The sequence below is a fragment of the Erpetoichthys calabaricus genome, chromosome 10, assembly GCF_900747795.2.
Source record: "Erpetoichthys calabaricus chromosome 10, fErpCal1.3, whole genome shotgun sequence".
NCBI lineage: Eukaryota > Metazoa > Chordata > Cladistia > Polypteriformes > Polypteridae > Erpetoichthys > Erpetoichthys calabaricus.
In genome coordinates this window covers 94410556-94430899 of record NC_041403.2, presented here as the reverse complement: position 1 = coordinate 94430899, position 20344 = coordinate 94410556, and the positions used below count along the sequence as shown (strand labels likewise).

Genomic DNA, 20344 nt, shown 5'->3' with positions numbered 1-20344 from the left:
AAGAGGAAGGCCTAAGAGAAGGTTTATGGATGTGGTAAGAGAAGACATGAAGGTGGGGGGTGTAACACAGCAAGATGCAGAGGACAGGAAGATATGGAAGAAGATGAGCTGCTGTGGCGACCCCTAATGGGAGCAGTCAAAGAAAAATTTACAGATGACAAGTAACTATCACAAACCATGGTATAAAAAGTCAACTATAGAGCCCTAACTCAAATTCAAAAAGCAGGAATATCAAATACTCCATGAGTGATTTTATATATTAACACTGGCAAATGCTTACTTTTCAGAATGGTACTTTTTTTGGATTGCTTTGCAGCAGTTCTTAGACAACTAAAATCCATTTTCCAAAATGGATCACTCTCAATTGACATCAGAATCAAATGATTCAGTTTTAGTCTTTGTATCCACACTCTGCTAAAACACAGAGAATTATATTATGGTTACTTGAACCTAGTAGTTCAATCTCCTCTACACCCAGAATTCTTCCCTGGTTATTATAAAATAATAAATTTAGACAGGTTTGCCCCCTGTGTTGGTGGTTTAACATACTGTGTTAAAAAAACAGTGAATGACTACATCTAAATACTCAAGCGGTTGTACTCTACTAATTGCAAGGTTTTCCCAGATATTTGGGTAGTTAAAGTCCTCCATGATTACAATATTCCATTGCAAACTTGCTTTTTTAATATTCTATAAAATATGCCACTGAAATTATTAGGGGGTCTATGGCACATTCCTAAAATTAAAATAAGGCTTCTTTCCCTAAATCTTTCTAGATGATTCAGATATCTTCACTAAGTTGTTGCTCGTGATCCAGCTGAAGAAGATTTGTATTTAAGTTCTATTTTACACAAATGGCAGCCCCCTCCTTGTCTGGTTCTGTACACACTTCCTAAAAATGTGCACTCATCTATATGTTAAACTCATCCACATCCTAGTTACGCACACATGTTTCTGTTATTTCATAATACAGTATTGTAGTTATGCTTGGCTACATACAAGTTCAGCTCACTTTTGTTTTTGATACTTCTAGCATTAAGGCAATCTATTTTTAAAGTGTTACTTATTTTAATTTTGCAGTTAAAGTTTGGGTTAGAATTTAAATTACTTTGCATATTTGTTTTTACACCATTTTATGTCCCTTCATGTACAATTCTAAACCTGGCCTGTCCCAAATCCCCTGGTCCCTTATTCCCCAGTCTAAACAATTTTCAACTAATCTACTCATATGCCATCCGAAAACATTGCTGCCCCTCCTGTTCAATTGTAACCTCTCATGGATGAACAAGTCCCATTTCTTCCAAAAGGTGCCTCCATGCCCTATAAATCTATACCTTTTTATCCTGTGGCAAGATTTGAGCCATGAATTAACCCTTCTATTCTTCTCAGTTTTATCTGTACTGGCAAGTGGCATAGGCAGAACTTCAAAGACTACCTTTGTCAGTCCTGCTCCTCGCCCTAAAAAAAGCAAAGGAACACTTTGAAAAAACATCAGATCTCAATGGGAAAAAATCCTGCTGGATATCTATACTGATATGGACTGGGTAATGTGTTAGGAATGAAAGGATGCCACATCGTTTGATGGAAATTAAAATTATCAACCTACAGAGGGGGCTGAATTCAAAGACACCCCGAAAATCAAAGTATAAAAAATGTTACGGTAGGCTAGTCCATTTTGCTGAAATTTCATAGCAGCAACTCAAAATTGTACTCAGTAGTTTGTATGGTCCCCACGTGCTTGTATGCATACCTGACAACATCGGGGCATGCTCCTTATGAGACGACAGATGGTGTCCTGGGGGAGAGGTCTGGACCAGGGCATGACTAAGCTCCTGGACAGTCTGAGGCGCAATCTGGTGGCGTTGGATGGGCTGAAACATAATGTCTCAGAGGTTTTCTATTGGATTTAGGTCAGGCGAGTGTGGGGGCCAGTCAATTATATCAATTCCTTCATCCTCCTGGAACTGCCTGCATACTCTTGCCACATGAGGCTGGGTATTGTCATGCACCAGGAGGAACCAATTGGTCCAAGGATTTCATTCCGATACCTAATGGCAGTCAAGGTGCTGTTGTCTAGCCTGTAGCGGTCTCCATGCAAATGCCTCCCCAGACCATCACTGACCCACCACCAAACCGGTCATGCTGAACAATGTTACACTCAGTGGCCACTTTATTAGGTAGACCTGTTCAACTGCTTGTTAAATTAAAATTTGTAATCCGCCAGTCATATGGCAGCAATACAATGCATGTAGACATTGTCAAAATGACCTTCTGAAGTTCAAATCAAGCATCAGAATGGGGAAGAAAGGTTATTAACTAACTTTGAATGTGGCATGGGGTTGGTGCCAGACGGGCTGGTCTGAGTATTTCACAAACTGCTGGTCTACTGGGATTATCGGGTACAACCATCTCTAGGGTTTACAGGGAATGGTCCGAAAAAGGGAAAATATCCAGTGTGTGGCAGTTCTCTGGGCTAAAACAGTTCTCTGGGTTAAAATGCCTTGTTGATGCAAGAGGTCAGAGGAGAATGACCACACTGGTTTGAGCTGAAAGAAAGGCAACAGTAATTCAAATAACCACTCATTACAACTAAGTTGTGCAGAAGAGCATCTTTGAATGCACAACATGTCGATCCTTGAAGCAGATGGGCTACAGCAGCAGGAGACCACACTGGGTGCCACAGTTGAACTGGGTGCATCTACTTGTTGAATCTATACCATGAAGAATTACGGCATTTCTGAAGGCAAAGGGCACTAGCAAGGTGCATCTAATAAAGTGGCCGGTGTGTGTATATACTATATATTTATATAAAATGAAATTCTAATAACATAGCACTTTTATGTCATTCTTTCTCTCTCTGTCAAATAAGGGTCAGTGTTATTGTTATAATTAGCAGTCTTTTTTATTTTTTGCAGCTTTTTCTGGATGGCTATCAGAACAAAATTTACTATTTGAATGAAATTCAAATGCGTATGAATAAATTCTTTCTTATTTGAAGGCAAACACTGACATTCAAATGTAAAAGAATAGCCTTTTATGTTATATTACATTAATCTTGGCGTTGTGTTACTCCAAACATGCTATGTTGCAAAACTTCTTTATTTTTGTACATCACTTCCACTATCAGCATTTTTATAATTTTTAATTGTTCATTTATCTCATCATTTATAAAACAGACAGATTTTTCTACTGCACTACTGTTTTTTGGTCAACAGATGTACTAACAGATTTTAAACGCTTGCCCAGAACCCTAAAAGTATTGTTTTGCTCCTGATCCTTTTACATTTCACAGTTGAACTTGAGATCCCTAATTGGCAGCTGTTTTATATTAAAACTGTTACGCATTCATCATAGCAAAGAAACGTTGGTTTAGTTTTTCACAAAACATAATGGGAAATACCTGCCTGATTTCTGATTTTCCTTTTATTAATTGCTATTTAAAATGTCAAAGCATTTTAAATTGCATTTTCAGTGTCAGGAAAACTGCCTCAACTAACACCAGTCTTATGGAGGCTTCTGACTTAATGCTTAATTCCTAAAACAAAGGCAAAATGAGAAATAAGCATTAAGGTTACATGTGTTGCATTCTTCTTTGACCTGTATAGGGTGGAAATGACACTGGTTGTCAAATGTCGTGTCTTTGTTTATCTATTGGATCTCTGTAACAATGTCTTCTGTTTTTTGTACTTTCCTGCTGCAAACAAATTTCCCTCTGGGATATAATAAAATCTACCTAAACCATTTAGGTTAATCCTGTATATAATTCTCTGACCACTGGAATGGTACAAATTTATCAAATTGGGCTGCTCTGCGCACTTAATGCATCTTTCACAAGCTTTGTGTTTTTTTAGCTGCAATGTTGTTTTAAAATGTTGCTGTGTAGTTTGTTTTTTTTTTTACTTTGTAGTGGAATGTTTAAGTTGTTGTTAATGAAAGATAAAATATAATGAGGAGGGAATAATTCAGGATAATTACAATAAAAACATTTAGTCCATTCAGTAACTGCATTTGTGAAACAAGAACTGACTCACCGTTCCTTGACTACGTATATAAAATAAACATAAATGGGCACTGACGTTACATCTTTTGCACTCAAAGATTAGAAAGGCACACAGCAGAGTGGAGCTGGGGGGTGGGGCAGCATGTGGGGGCCTAAAATAATGCTTTCATTTAAAGTGTTTAAAGAATTGGGAGCAATCTCATGGGGCACTGGAGGAAAAAGTTTGCCTAGGCCAGCCGCATGGTGAATTTTCAGGAAATATTTCAGTGATCAAGGTTGCCAGCAAACCCAGAAAATCTGGCTGCAAAAACATGTTTTTGGGGGCCCCCAACAAGTCAGGGCCCTGGACTACTGCCCAAGTAAGCCCTTGCTATAATCCAGCCATGTACAGTATGTATCATTTCAGTTCATTCAATTGATTTAATCAATTGATATTTTTAGTTATGATGTTCCAGGTCTTGTACAACTAGGGTGACTGGACAGTAAAGGCGATGCGTTTCAGCATTTAAGAAATAAGTTTGGTCTCGAGAAAAGTGAAGCCAAAATTAAGGAAGGTGTTTTTGTTGGCCCTGAAATCCATGAACTGATGCTTGACGATGAGTTGAAAAGGAAACTGAAGCCAACTGAATCAGCACCCTCATTCATGTAAGTTGTCCAGAATTTTCTTGACAAGCACAGAGCAGAGAATTATACTGAGTTTGTGGAGAATATGCTGAAAGTATATTAGCTTACGAGAGCCAGAATGTCACTGAAGACACCTTTTTTATATTTTCATCTTGACTGTTTTCCACCAAATCTAAGCGATGCCAGAGATGAGCATGGGGAAAGATTTCATCAAGATATAAAGGTGATGGAAAACTAATATCGGGGAAAATTCACTCCAGCATGATGGGTGACTACTGTTGGTTCTTGCAAAGAGAGACAGATGTGCAGTACAAGCGCAAAAGCGAGTGCCTCCATCATTTTTGGGCATGCTGACCTCACTTTTATATTGAGGTAAACTGACATAAATATACTTTAACGTGTCTCTGGTATCGTCTTCTGGTTTGTTTTCAGAATAAACACATCAAAACAATTTTGGTGGAACACAGTCCAAACTCTAGATATCGTGTTGATATATTGATATTCAAAAGTGTCAAAACATCAATGATGTGTATTTCAAGAACCTGACGTGCTAGCTTAATTCCGATTTCATATTAAGTGTAAAAAACTTAATAAAGAGGTGCTCTGAAGTTCCCAGAAGCAAACAAAAAATATTTTTTTGTAAACCAGTGAAATTTGAAAATTATTTTTTTTAAACAATGTACTATTACATTGATTGAAAACATATACAACACATTCCTAATGCTGAAAATGGCTATAACTACTTGAAATAGCTTTTATTTATAATGTATTATTTACATAAATCTTCAAATCATTACTTCAGTGTCCTTATACAATGGTGTTGAGAAAAGAGGGCAAACTGAATCTAAACGGGACAGAAAAAGAAGCGGACAGGTTAGATGAACAACTGCAAAAGAGGATAGACATAAGAGTTCTATGTTACGAGAAATAAAACACCTACAGGTCCTCTGTTGTTTTTCTTTCTTCACCTAATTTTAAACACGTAAGTGCTTTATGCCATATTGAACATTTGTAATTTGTATCTGTGACTGGAAGGGAATCAAAGTTTGAAACAAAAGTAATGCAAATGAAAGAGGAACCAGGATAAACTGACCAGATGTCAATCAGCCATCAAACGTATGTAGTACAACTTTAGTAGTTGTTGAGTTTCCAGAATCTGATCTTTAAAGGTAGACTTTACTAATTGAAGAGCCATTTCTCACAAAATTGGGACACGCCAAGTTCTACTTAAAGGATAAGTTCTGTATTTTTCAAGTCAAAGTTATTCTTCACAGTAATGGTGTAAAGTAAATTGCCACATGAAATTGTATGCTAAATTAAATGATATTTTATAGCATGCAATCAAGTGACAAGAACTCAACAGAAATTACAAGCATATATTTAGTTTTGATCAGGTTAATGTTTAATACGTTTACTGCAGAGGTTTTAGCATTTTAAGGCTTCCTAGTTCATACATTTCCATTTTAATACTTTGGAGACCTTATGACGATATGCTTACCTTGTTATTTAGAATTGTCAGTTTTTAATGAATAGCTTTATTTAAATAGATTAGAAGAATGGTAGTGCAGAGCAGTCATTCCTTCCTCACAGCACCACATTCTGCGTGGAGTTTGCATGTTCTCCCTATGCATTTACTGACTGATTGTCATCAGTGTGTTATTGAGTTTAATCCCCCAAATAGTTATACTTGGTTCTATGTTAAAAAATGTGACAATTGGTTTGAGGTGCTCAGTCTGTTCCATCATGGTTAGGTTCTGTTGCACAGTTTGCCCTTTTCATTTCCTGAGTTTTTTTATTTCCCCCAACATGCATGACATGGTGTGATGAAACATGTAAGATTTGGCAGTTCAGCATTTTTAAATAAAAACGTGCGACTCAGGATCAATGTGTGCAGGTGCATGCAGGTATAAAACTGTCTGGCTCTGGGGGTGGTTAATGAGGGAAGTGACTAATGAAGTTTATTTGCAAGCAATGGCTCAATTGGTTAAGCTGCTTTCTCATTGGGGCTCTGTAGTTTGTCTGGCACTCCTACACTCGCTGGGGATAAAAGGGGAATGACTGAAAGACTGGGAGAACAGGAGGACAAGAAACCAAGAGAAAGACCAGGACCATGGTGAGGAGGAAGTGCAGTCAGAAAAGCAAGGGGACCAGTGCTCCCAGGGTGATCAATCATGCTGAGCAGTCAGAGCATGGGAGGCCATGGGATCCCAGATACCTGAGGACAACAAATGAAAGTGCCAGGATGTGGGAGCCAGGCTCAGTGTTGGTCCCAATGGCCACTGAAGGATGATGGTTTGGACAGGAGACAAAATAAGATTGCCTGCAATTCTTGGGAGACTCTCCTTTGCGGAGTAGACTTGTGAGGGTAAACAGGGAAAGACAAATGATGGAATATTGGGACACACCAAGTGAAGATGATCCTGTTCATGGTTTTATCCCTGATTTTAACTATATAGATGGATTATTTATTGCTGGTTTTATCTTCTGCACACCAGTGTTTTTACAGGATTATTTATTGACTTATTTATCGATTGCGTTGCACTGCACTATTTACTGTATTTTGACATTGTTAATTTTTTTTTTAAATAATACACACAGTGCACTGTTTTGTACCTACCTTGGCTGTTTGTGTGCTCATTGCCCTAGCTATCCCAGTCATGACTATCGATGTCTTGGTTTAAGAAGGTATGTTACCAGCTATGGGAAACACAGCATGATGTACAGAAAGTGCAAAGTTCAGGTGCCTTAACTCTTTCAAAACAGTAAACATTTTATTAAAAATATAATGCAGTGTAATCCATTCACTAATAGAATGTATTATTTTTAGTTTATTTTTGCTCTCACAAGTACACGTCAGAAAAGTGGAAGGCATTTTTTACCTAATTCAAAAACTGTGCTACTTGAAAGTGGACATATTCAGTATGCTTTAAGGCTTTTTTTCCCCACATTTTACCCAAGTACCAATGAGCTTCATTATAAAACACAAGAACAGGTGAGTTATTTTTATAAATGTATAAAATATGATTCACTTTAAACAGAATTTGATGTAGCAAATTAATATAATGTATGACATGATTGTGAAAAAATGTCTTTAATTTGAAAGATATTGAACTTATCCTTTAATATGCAATTTATAAATCTTTTTAAATTTTTTCAATTCTGTACTGGTAAAGTGTTTTTTCCCCAAACATTATTGTATTTAAGAGCTCCTTGGGTGTTTCCCTTTTTTAAAGGAAGCTTGAGCTAAAAATATGGGCATGTGCAAGAATTACTTAAATTGCAAGAATACCTGTATTCGTAAAAGCTTCTTCCATCTTTATTTCCTACAAAACAAACAAAATAATCAGTTTAGATATGGCAGCAATGATTAAACAACAATTAAACAATGGACAGTCATTGCCAATTAGTGTGAATTCAGAGCAAGAACTGGGATGAAGTGTAAAACTGGGCATAAATTAACACGGTCATAAGGTACATTGGTCACAGTGATATTAAATGATAGATGAAAATATCATTGCTAACACTATGAGAACTAGTTATGTACAATATGAGTGCAAGTCTGCAGTGCTTACAGTGCCCAACAAAATTAATTAGATTCTAAAAATTTGTAACTTGTGCAAATGATTTTCACTTTGTTCCAGTTTGTATTTTTTTTTTTTTTTTGCAAACACACATGCTGAAGAAGAAAATCCATAGATAAAACTGGTTGTTTACCAGCAGATATCTCAGACAGAAACTGAAATATGCCTCTGGCTTAAGTATTCTGACATCACATGTTAAGATCATCTTGCAGCAGCAACAGCTTTAAATCTTGGTGTCAGTCCTAGGTGTCTAGCAGCTCTGCATACTGGTTAGGTATTACTTTTTCTAATTAACTTCTTCAAATTTGCTCCAGCTTATTCTGTTTTCAATAACAGCAAAGTGTGGTCTCTGTTGGAACAACTGTTACTTGAGACACCTGCCCATTATAGGGTGCACCTTGCTACAGGAATGGTTTAGGAAGACCAACTAACCTTATCCCCTTCCCCCTTAACAGGTACACATAAGAGTACACCAAGAAAAACTATGCTGATTCTACAGATTGTGAAAGGGCTGGAACAAAAGTCAAGCCCTAGGAGCTGTGAGGCAACAAACACTTTTACTTTCAGTCTGCTTTGATTCTCAAATAATAATATGCTGCAATGAGGAATCACAGACATTGCATTTTTATGGTGTGAAAGATTTTTTTTTTCTCCCAGATGGAAGTCTGTTTTTAATTATTAATTCAAAATAACATAAAGAGAGCATGATTTCATTGGTAATATTTGTGGAATTTGGTCTGAAGGTACTCCCCCAAACTAGTAGGCAGCTAGTAGGAACTATACAAAGATCACCTCCCTTGGTATGATGCCTTGCCATTAACATTTTGAATACACATGCTAAAGATCATTTGGAGAGCCAAACAAACTTGCTTCTGAAGTAAGGATTTACACTACATGATGCAAGGAAAAGTTCTTCTCTGGTGACCATTTTGAACTCTACATTGGCATAGTTGTTCTCCGGTGATCTGGCTGCACTGATCTGTAATGTTTTCTAGTTTTATGTAGAAATGTAAAATTAGTGAACTTGTCTGTCTCTTTTTTTTCTTTATTTTTTTCCTACAAAAATAGGTACTATCCTTGATAACATTTATGATCTTATGTTGGTGGGAGCTATATACTGTATATAATTGTTTTTTATACTATTCAGGTCAAGAAATGAATGAAAATAATTGAAACCCTGTATTTCAAATCAATCAATCATTCTCTCTCTCTCTCTCACACACACACACACACACACACACACAGAGAGAGAGAGAGAGAGTACATGACCTAGCAGCTCAAATTGCCATTTACCAATTTCCATATTCCTTGTACGTGGGTTGCATTGTTTGTGCCCTTTGCAGCTACGCAGTTCCATTAGCTGAACGTGGAGCTGGTTCAAAACATCCCGATCCAGGGTGTTCACCATGTTAATTAGCTTAGAAAAATAAAACACATGTTAGGGAGAGACAAGTAAACTTTGCATGAAAAATTGCATAGAACATTTTCTTGGCAAATGATCATTACCAGCTTTGCCCTGGAGCAGATACTACAGAAGTGACTACAATGTAATTAATTTGTAACCATTGTTTCTTCCATTACTGTATATTTGATTGGCAGTTAATCTCAACTGATGGCAAGTGCTGTTGGTTTAGCTTGTTTAACTCCATTAAACCCACAAGAAGTCCCCCGAATTGTTTTGCCATTTTCATTTGGAGGATGAGTTGGCAATCTGGTTATGGAGGACAATTACATATTCTGTTTCTTGTCTATGTAATAATTCTGCTGTGTTAGATGATATTTTACATTTCTGGAAAAATTAACAAAATGGAATGGGTGATTAGATCTTCTTGGAATATTTTGATGTTTATTCTCAAAAATATTTTTAAAAGAAGGTACTTAATGAAGACTAGGTATACTATAGAGGTGAAAAAATAGAAACAATTTAGCAGTTGTGCCATGTTGTTATTTACCACTAAGGGTTAATTGCCTTCTGGACAGTTAAAAAAAAAAATGACATTGTTATTGTATGAAAAGCAGAAAATTAAAATGAAGGTAACAATAAGATAGGAAATTAGGAGACTCATGTACACTGAGAGTCGCAACAGCATCTTTCTACAACAGGAGACAGAGGGCTGAATTGAGTTATCTACCTAAACAAATAAATTTAATTAACAGAAACTTAAGGAATTTATTGGGATAAAAACCTGTAGCCACTGCATTCAAACTGTTTCATTAGTGCTAGGCTAGGAAACAGTATAACTGAAATTTACTCATTCATTCACATTTAAAAGTGGGATAATTTCTTACTCGAACATACAGATCTGATTCTTTCTGATTATGTGTATGTAGTTGGGTGTTCTTGTACAATTTGTTAACAGTGCATTTTTGGTTACCATGTTTTTTAAGTGCACTTTCTAGAGAATATCGCTGCTGCATCTAAATGACTGTTGTTCATTTCAAGCATTCCTACATCATTCACTCAAAAAATCTCAGGCATGAGTGTTTATTCTGTAGAAACTGCCTCATTTTGAGGTTCTTTTAAAAAGAGCAAAAGGTTACTTTAGAAAGTTAACGTGGTCTAACATATGATAATGATATGGTGGTGGGTTTACTGGCTATTGTTGTGATTGAAAAAAAATATTGTTGAAGAAAATATTGTTAGCTGTATTTGTAGCACTAGGCTAACATGACTACATAATTCACTATCTAGATCACCAGTCATGGCTCATGTCTGTTGATGTAAATTTATAGCACTGCATGAATAAGGAAAAATAAATTAACTCTGAATAACAAATATGCAGTGGCAAAGACTTAAAACACTTTTGAAAATATTCATGACTAGCTGTGTAAACCCGTGCTGTAAAAAGCCCAGGGGGTCCTAGAAACTATTGAAATAGAAAAAAAAATGAAATGTAGAAATGTGAGGTAATTGAAAGGAACTACTCTGGGCATCTCTCTCCTAGGAGGATTTGTTTTGCTGACGTGCTCATCTCGCTTGTGTATTAGCGGCGGGAGGAAAAGTAAAAGGGATACCGTTTTGCCAATGTTAGCGGCTAAGCGACTTTGTCTTTCTTCTGAGGTTTTGTTTTGCTTACGTGATGGCCTTGCTTGTGTTATTAGCGGCTGAGCGAGTTTTCTGTTTCCTCGGAGGCAGAGCTCTTACCCCAACTCCACCACTCACTTCTGGGCCAGACAGACCCACAAACTTCCATGCGTAGACGTTTATATATAAGATAAGTGAAGTAGATAAAGCCTCAATTTGAAGTAATCTCCCCAAAGCTTTTTGTACTAAGTGTACACCAGAAAGTCCTAATTATTTTCTTTATACCACAACTTTTTTGAATGTGCACTGTCTGTGTGGTTTAATACTTATAAGAGTGTTATGCTCCATGGTAGTGCAAAGGAAAACTAGAAAAGTCAGTCAGCTGAAGGGTTTTTTTTTTTGGTACATCTCTTAAAAGATGTAGTAATTTTCGCAGCAAATGTAACGTTAACTTGCATTAGCAATATTTATGATCTGATAACTTCCACTTGATATGTAGAAAGGGAATTCTTTGTGACACTTTATTATTTAAGTCAGTATAATTTCAGGTAAAACATTAACATTCTAAAAAAAATGCAGTTTGTGCAATGAAAAAGAAGCCATAAGTTACAAGCCTTGGTTTTATTTACTGAGAGATCTGGTTGAAGTTTATCACAATTACAGATATATAAAAATTTTTATATGTAATTATGTCCTTTTAGTACTCTGGCAACAAAGGACGATGCTTATTGTTCATTTCAAAAGTAGACCGTTCATCATAAACATCCATCCATCCATCCATTACCCAACCCGCTATATCCTAACTACAGGATCACGGGGGTCTGCTGGAGCCAATCCCAGCCAACACAGGGCGCAAGGCAGGAAACAAACCCCAGACAGGGCACCAGCCCACCGCAGGGCACACATACACACACCAAGCACACCCTAGGGACAATTTAGAATCGCCAATGCACCTAACCTGCATGTCTTTGGACTGTGGGAGGAAAACGGAGCACCCGAAGGAAACCAACGCAGACACGGAGACAACATGCAAACTCCACGCAGGGAGGACCCGGGAAGTGAACCCGGGTCTCCTAACTGTGAGGCAGCAGCGCTACCCACTGCGCCACCGTGCCGCCCTCATCATAAACAAATTGTCCTTTTTTTAAGTCCTACAACCAGCTATTTTGATAGTAGCTTCAATGCAAGAATATTAAAAAAAATTGCAGTAGTGGGTCCTGCCCATTTTCAAAATGCTTTTCCCAGGCTAAAAACCACTTTTTTTAGATATTTTCTGGATACCTGATTTTATGACATAGTAGATATAAAAAAAGTAAAGGAAGTATGGGGTAGCTGGGCTAAGGGAAGGGTGTCCTGAACTTGTAGATACTGTGTAAGAAACACACAGTATTAGAAAACATTTTCCAGTATAATCAAATTTATTCCTCCAAAAGTACTTAATATTCAATCGAAATTTAGTAACTTTTTGTTTTGCCTTTCTTCATTTACCTACCTGGTAGGGATCTGTGTTGAGATCAAAGTACTCAAGGAAACCAGTTGCAAACTCACAGAACAGGAAGTTGTGTGTCTCATTGATAGTCCTCATACACCAGTAAGTGTTGTTGTTAGCACTTGTGCAGGCGCAGAATGGACCCACTGTATGAGAGTATAAGACATTAACTTTAAAAATCAACTGAAACAATGATGATGAGACCAGGTTATTCAAACGAAAAACCTCATCCATTCTATACAAGATGGTCCAGCATAACATCAAGTCAAGATTAGAAGGCCCCAAAGGACTATTCTCCACCACACTACTTGGTAATTTATTTTATGTATGTGGTTCATTCCATGAAAAAAAACTTTATAATAGTTGCACTAAATCTCCCCTTTATAATATTCCAACCGTGTCCCTGTGTTCTTGCTAAAGTTGTCATTTTGTTTTGATATATACATCATTTTGCAGAACCAGGGGAGTCTGTGATATTGAACTTTAAAACCCCTGTGATATACAGTAGCAGCAATTACCTGTGTTGACATTCGTCCAAGGCAAGACCCTTACTGGTCTTTTATGATTTGAAAATTTTTCCTCTTAAATACACAAGTTTGTAATCATATGTGTAAATGGATACCTAGATTACCCAAGGTCTTATTATTAAACCCCTAACCTTGACTGGTTGTGTTGAAGAATCATTTATGACAGATGTACTCATAACTAATTTCCATTAACTAACACCTGCCATTTCTTATGAATACTTTTTGCTCTGTTACAGCTTGCTCTTCCAGAATTATTCCAGTTGCTTTTACCGTACCTTATATAGTGCTGTTATATTCTTCTTGTAATGTGAAGATCAAGGGAAAATTAAGTGGCATCGCACATGACATAGTCCAGAGATATCATTAAATGAGCTTTTGTAATCATTTGGATAAACTGTCTAGTGATAAGTCTAGTAGGACTCCTTCCTTTTTATAAGGGATTTACTTTAGTCCCTCTGTGGTTTATTGAATGTAATAGTTTTGCTCCTTTGTTGTTAAGTAAATTAAACTGAATTTATCAAGTTTAATCTATATTTTGTTTTATTTTTTATGTAAATTATTCATATAAATTGAAAACACACCAGTCCCAGTTCCCCATTAATTGAGAAAGAATTCCAGGCTCCAAAAAACATGGATTTCAAGTGCTAAACTATTTCTGCACTCATCAGCTCAGTACTTTCTTAATCTCTGCCACCTGTAGTTTGTTTGGTCTCTCATGGTGTGACTTACTATAAGGGTACTGAAAGATAAATATACATACAAACCAGGGTGTTCCTTTTCTGTAACTATGCTCTTTTTATCGCTCATGTTCTAGATAGGTGCTTTTCTATCTTTCTTTTACAATTGCTTACATTGAGTTACATATGATACAATTTAAGCTAAGTAGAATGCAATTAAAAAGGACAATGCAATCTCCTTTTAGGTGCACTGGTATATAGTTCAAAAAAGCATTTACTTGGTTTCCTTGCCCATCTGTCTGGAAGAACTCTTTTCTGACTGGACCAATTTTGTTGAAATTTAGCACACTCATTGTTCATGGAGATTTGTTGATAAAGTTATGTTTTCATTGTGTTATTTTGAATACATAGCTCCATACAATTGAAAACTATTGGCAAATTTGTGGATTCATTTACCTTTAAATATAAAAACATTCTGTATGATTCAATTACAGACTAGTTTTCTGTTTCAAATTTACCTTGACAGTAGTCACTTGTATATTTTGTTTATTTACCTCTTTTACATGTTTGACAGATGGCAAACTGGATCACCTCATACAACTTAGTCAAATGTCAGGAGAGGTACATGCTGGTGCTCCAGCTGACCTTTACTGCTACTTGAGGTAAGGTAACAATTTAAAATAAAAATTTAAAAAAGCCACTTATATGGACATTAATTTAAGTGGAAAGGAATTATGTAAGCGCTGCTCTGTTAACGTAGAATGCATAGATATGTACTCGGTATTTACGTTAGATTCCAAATAACTCCATGGCTGCCATTTCAGGCAAATTATAATGATGCAGCACTTTTTTGACACTGTAATTTATCTGTAAAGCTCCAGACCTGCAATCCATTATGGTCCAAGTAGACCAGCATTTTTTACCTTGAGATTTCAACAAATATTTTTAACTCTCCATCAGGTGGTACTTTCAAAAATGTTGTGTTTAAGAAATTTGAACTACAGTTAGTCACAGACCCACCACAACCAATTACTAACAATAGGACATCAATTTGTTCATTACTTGAATTTCACTCTGCAGTATACAAAAGCTATTGAGCCACCACAATCCTATTTGGGCTAAGTTTCTAACTACATGATATTTTAAAGTATTGTTAAAAAGCATATATTTAATGCACTCATCTAATACATCCATCCATCCATTTTCCAACCCGCTGAATCCGAACACAGGGTCACGGACTCATCTGATACATATACTATAAACGCATTCTGTTATTACTGTTATTTTGAATTTGACACACTTTTACAAAAATGTGATAAGTGACTCTTTGACAAAGCAACTGAAAAAATGTAAAATGCTTCAACTTTCAAATCAGTTAACAAAGTCCACAAAGACGCTCTAAGGTTATGCAAGGCATACATTTTCTAACTTGTTACAGTATATTCTGCATATGAATAGAACTGTAGTTACAATTGCTTTTAGTCCTTAGCAATTTCCCTATTATTTTTAGAGTGACCTCCAAAAAACTAAATATCAAATGTGTATATTGTATGTAAACACTAACATCCTTGACTCTTTAATAAATGTTGTTCAGTCCTGATGGTTTTTTTTTTTTGTTTGTTTTTAATGATAATGGCATGTTACTGTCCATTCTCTTGTTATTGTATATCTGCCCTGGCTATTGGGTAGCTGATGGAACGGTCCTTACGGAGGACACTGCAGTTGTGACCTGCTGGGCTGGCTACTTTGAGCAGTGGTTCAAAGCTGATCCTCCGGCTAGGATGTTAGATATCTCTGGATCTACGGTCCTTGAGGCTGATCCTCCAATTAGCTGTGAACCACCTAATCTAACTGAGATTGCACAGGTATGAACCAGCTGAGGGGAGGAAAGGCTGCAGGGATCTATGGTATCTGGGGTGAACTTCTCCAGGCTGGTGGTAAGGCTGTCCTCCTGGCATTGCAAGCAATCTTTGCTTCCATTTGGGAGACTGGCATCATCCCAACTGACTGGAAAATGGGACTTATCATCTCTATTGTAATTGTAGCATTACAATAGAGACGACATTGTAATGTAGCATTGTAGTGACCTGAGATGAAGACTGGACTCCTTTGGTTCTGTGTCTCTCTGGAAAATCCTTGTGTACCGCTGGTTTGACTTTGTGCCGAATGAGCGGTTGCTCATGGAGTCCCGAATGAGGCACATTACCTGCATTGTGAGGAAGCGTCAATTACGGCAGTATGGCCATGTGGCGGGTTTCCCTGAGGGTGATCTAGCTCAAAAGATCCTCATTGTTGGGGACCTGAGTGGCTGGACCAGGCCAAGGGGTCGCCCACGTAACACCTGGCTACGGCAGATAGACGGTCATTTCCCGAGGGTGGGACTGGACTGCGTGTCTGCCTGGGGGGTTGCAAACTGGGATCCCGAGTTTTTTCGTTGTGTAGTGGGTGCAGCAATGCACTGTACCAGTGCATGCTCCCCAACTTGACTTGACTTGTTTGTGTATAAATATCTTCATCACCTAATTGCTACAAGCCTGTTCACATACACAAACTTCAAAAAAGTAAGAAATATGTGTACAGTATTTGGTGACAGAACCCTTTAAAGATAACTTTCCCAGCTTTAGAAATACTCTTCTTCACCAGCTTTTTAACATTTTATTATTACTGTCTTTGCATCTGTATTTTTGTTTGTAAGCCTTACAATTAAGGCTGTTGTGATCTTTGTATTATAGAGATAGCAGTTTCTTTAATAATTACTTATTTTCTTACTCTTCTGGAGATGTATTATTTATCCTCCTGCTTTAGTTTTTAAATAGAATTCACCTGAATTGTTTATGTATTCATTTAAATGTAGCCTATTGCTCATCAATGATTCCAGTATTAACATGAGTATCTTTATTAATTTTTAAGTATTTTGCATGTACTCAAAATATGTCACTTAAAATTAAATTCAGTGATGTTAAGGTTTGTTAATTTACATTCTAAAATGTATCACTATTTAATATCCTCACAACTTTGTAACAATTCATCAACATCTATATTTTGAATTTTGTCTTATTGAATATTAAATCAAGTCAAGGGTCTCCTCTCCTGATTATTAAGTCAGTGTCAGTAACAGAAACTAAATGTTAGGGACATTTCGTTAGCAGGCAACTCTGTTGCAATACCCGCCTGTACAAAGGGTATCTTTAAAGATAAGGATTAACAACCATTAAATTCCATCCATCATTCCACTCCTGCTTGAAAATGCAACAATGGTACACTTAATTGGTCTGTGTGGCAGCATAAAAATATTAATATTCTAACAGACTGTAAAATGCGGTCATAAGTGGGAAATCATTATGGGTGATGTACCTAAGTCTCTCTCTAATGGACCTAACCTGTGATGGCATAAGTGAAAATTAAGCCCAAGATGTTGGAATAAGGAGCCTCCAGTTCAGTTGCTTAGCTAAAGAAGATTTTTAATTAGCCAGCTGCAGATCTGACTCTCTTAATTTGTGGTGTGGCTTTCCTGAGCAGCATCACTCTTTTGGTGTTGAAGTGCATGCTCCCCAGTACAAACATACAGTAAAACCAAGTACAGCACATAAAGTAAAACCAAAATTCTTTATCATTAGTTCCTATTTTTAGTCTTGCTACCAAAATTCAGTGTATTTGAACTGAATGTTTAGTAGCAATTTCAGCAATGTTTAATATAGAAGTTTTAAAATGACAAATGGATTGCATGTTCAGTTTGATAAAGCACTGTTAGGTTTACCATAGCCTTTCTTGTATTTTGTAAAGGATTTAGTTCATTATGTGCAGTATATCAATGTACTTTTAAGTTGGTCGCATTTATGAAATCTAAATTCACAAGTCTTATGGACTATTTATTCGAAGGTAGTTCATTAAAAATATGGGTCATTTACACATTTATATTGTTAAAATCAGTTAGCAGCTATTGGTGGAAATGCAGTTACAGAGCTTGTAGTGTCCTATTTATACCCCTGCTGTATGAAATATTTTAGAATTAGTTCTTCTAAATGGCTAGTCAAAAAACCTGGATGCAGTTCTGAGTTTGAACATTGGCTGAAGCAGGAAATAATATCACAGAATTTCATATGAATATAAAGTTGTCAGTGTTTTTGGATCCAGCAACAGTAAGAGAAATCATGACTACAGGTGTTACCCTTATTAAATAATTATGGTATGGTTATGATGAAAACCCTGGGTACTTTTGGTCTACAGTGTCATTACAATATAGAATTCTCACATGTCCAGAAGGGAGCAGTCTGCCAATGCTGGTTGTCATGTGTGAAGCAGGTGAGGCCAGGCATACTGCATGTGTCGTTGTTTCTAAGCCTCTTCAGCAGTTTACGCAGTTTCTTCTTTCTGCGTTGCTCCTTCAGCAGCCACAGCTTCTTATCTTTCTCTTGCATTCCCTTCCTAAAGTCAGAAAGTGGACATATGCGACCATAAGCAAAATGCAATAGAAGACATGATTTGGAAGTTTAGTAGTCACATTTCTTATTGATACTCCTTGTTTATTTGTCTTTCACTCCACTGACGAATACTTTAGGATGCAAGGTTTGATGGAAGCAAAAGCGGACAGGATAAGCAATCTTTTAAATAGTGTCATTCACAGTGAGCATTTGTACAAATTGCAAACAATAATAATGGGTAGTAAGGCAATACAAGGTAAGAAGATAGTATTTAAAAATAACTCAAGCATAACTTTGGTGCATAATTGATAGTCAATACTAGCAATAAATATGAAAATGTAGTTGCAGTAGGGAGGTTTATAACTAAATAATGAAAATACAGAATAAAAAACACCACACCAATTTTATTTTATTCACTGATTTTTCCCACCTACAGTAATATACCAACACTGCAATCAAGTTGCATAGATTTTACAATATAAATAGAATCGGCACACATGGTTGTGCTGCACCACCCTGATAACTGAGGTACTTGCTGTGTAACTACAGTGTTTTCATGGTAGATCCGACATTTGGCAATTAACAAAAACGAGACACTAGTCTACTTTGCTTTGCTGCTGCAACCAAAAAAAACTGCAAACAATAAGGTGACTTTGTTGTAACTATCAAAACCAGGCTGTTCATTTCTCGTCTAGAATGTTTTTGTTGTGAAGCTAACAAACTATTTGGCCTATTTTGATTAACTTCACAAAATTCACTTTGTAAATATGTATGTACAAGAAAGGCAAGTTTCAGGAATGTATTTGAAATTTAGGAATAAATAGAGGGGGGTTTAAATATATTATTACTCATATCACCATTAATGCATTGTGTTAAAATAGATAAAACAGAAATAACAAGCCGTAACATATTATAATAGCGAAGTTCAGTTTTTAAATGTCACTATACATATTAACCTTTTCAGAAAAATATGCCAGTGGAGTCAAAACACCACATTAATACTACCTAAAAGGGTGCAGGCCTCCTCCTTTGTGTTTCATCTTGCCTTTATGCTTTGTGTGATAGCTGAAAGAACAAGAATGGTTCCAGTTTAATTCAAAAGTTTGTTTCCAGTATTTATAAATTAAACTGCATGTAAAAACGTTCACATGATATTGAGCAGACCCTGAACTAAGAAATTTACAATGTTACAAATATTGCAGACACCTGTATGCATTAACCCTTACTGTTATTTCATTTAATAATATAGAATATAAAAAAGACATACTGTATATACAGTAACATTGTGTCCACTTGGTGTATTACATGCACAGTACATTTTGAAAATCTTATACTTTGGAATTAATTTATTTGCAGTAAATCAATCTGAGCTGGCCAAATGGCATGAATTTTTTAAGTAAAAGCTCCTGCTTTGCTGAAATTGTATACTTTTGTTGAAAAAAGATTATATATTTTCAATGGTGTATATGTTATTTATTTTTTTTGTCAGAACACTTTCAGATCTAATAATTTTAATGACTTTGTTGAATGGACGTAGAGAAATTGAGGTTTGTTTATACCAATACTGAATTCCTGTCATAGTTCTTCTTACAGTGTAATTAGCAATAATCTGGGTAGTAATTTCTAGTAAAGACTAAAGAAGTATTACTCCTAGAGAACTAGAAGAACAAAGCTTTCAGATAAACTAATCAAATACCCATACGTCAGTCCTAAAACGTGTAGACACACATTAGATACTACTACAGGTAATGTGTATTAATCTTGAATAATATCAAGAAATGTGATGAGTACAGTTTTGCTGTCATACAGTATTATTCATCATCCATTCCAATACTGGCTGTAATACCATCCTTCTCTTTGGTAGAAGTAAGCAGTGAGACCAATGAAAAGATATTAAAAATGCCAAAGTATAATATCAGAACGAGATGGGATCACAGTCTAATGTTTCTGACTCAAGTTGTTTGAACTACAGAATTAATGCAGAGACAGAATACATTCCA

At 36.3% G+C, this 20344-nt stretch overlaps 1 protein-coding gene across 1 annotated transcript in view; it reads right to left on the bottom strand.

Annotated features, from left to right (window-relative positions):
• sulf2b (sulfatase 2b) overlaps positions 1 to 20344 on the bottom strand; it is a 368243-nt gene that overhangs the window by 5904 nt on the left and 341995 nt on the right. Inside the window, exons 15-19 of the mRNA XM_028811627.2 lie at positions 19350 to 19409; positions 18176 to 18348; positions 12723 to 12865; positions 9499 to 9622; positions 7914 to 7947 (exon numbers count right to left, since the gene is read on the bottom strand). Of these exons, the coding sequence (XP_028667460.1) occupies positions 7914 to 7947; positions 9499 to 9622; positions 12723 to 12865; positions 18176 to 18348; positions 19350 to 19409 (534 nt within the window). The remainder of the gene's footprint in view (positions 1 to 7913; positions 7948 to 9498; positions 9623 to 12722; positions 12866 to 18175; positions 18349 to 19349; positions 19410 to 20344) is intronic.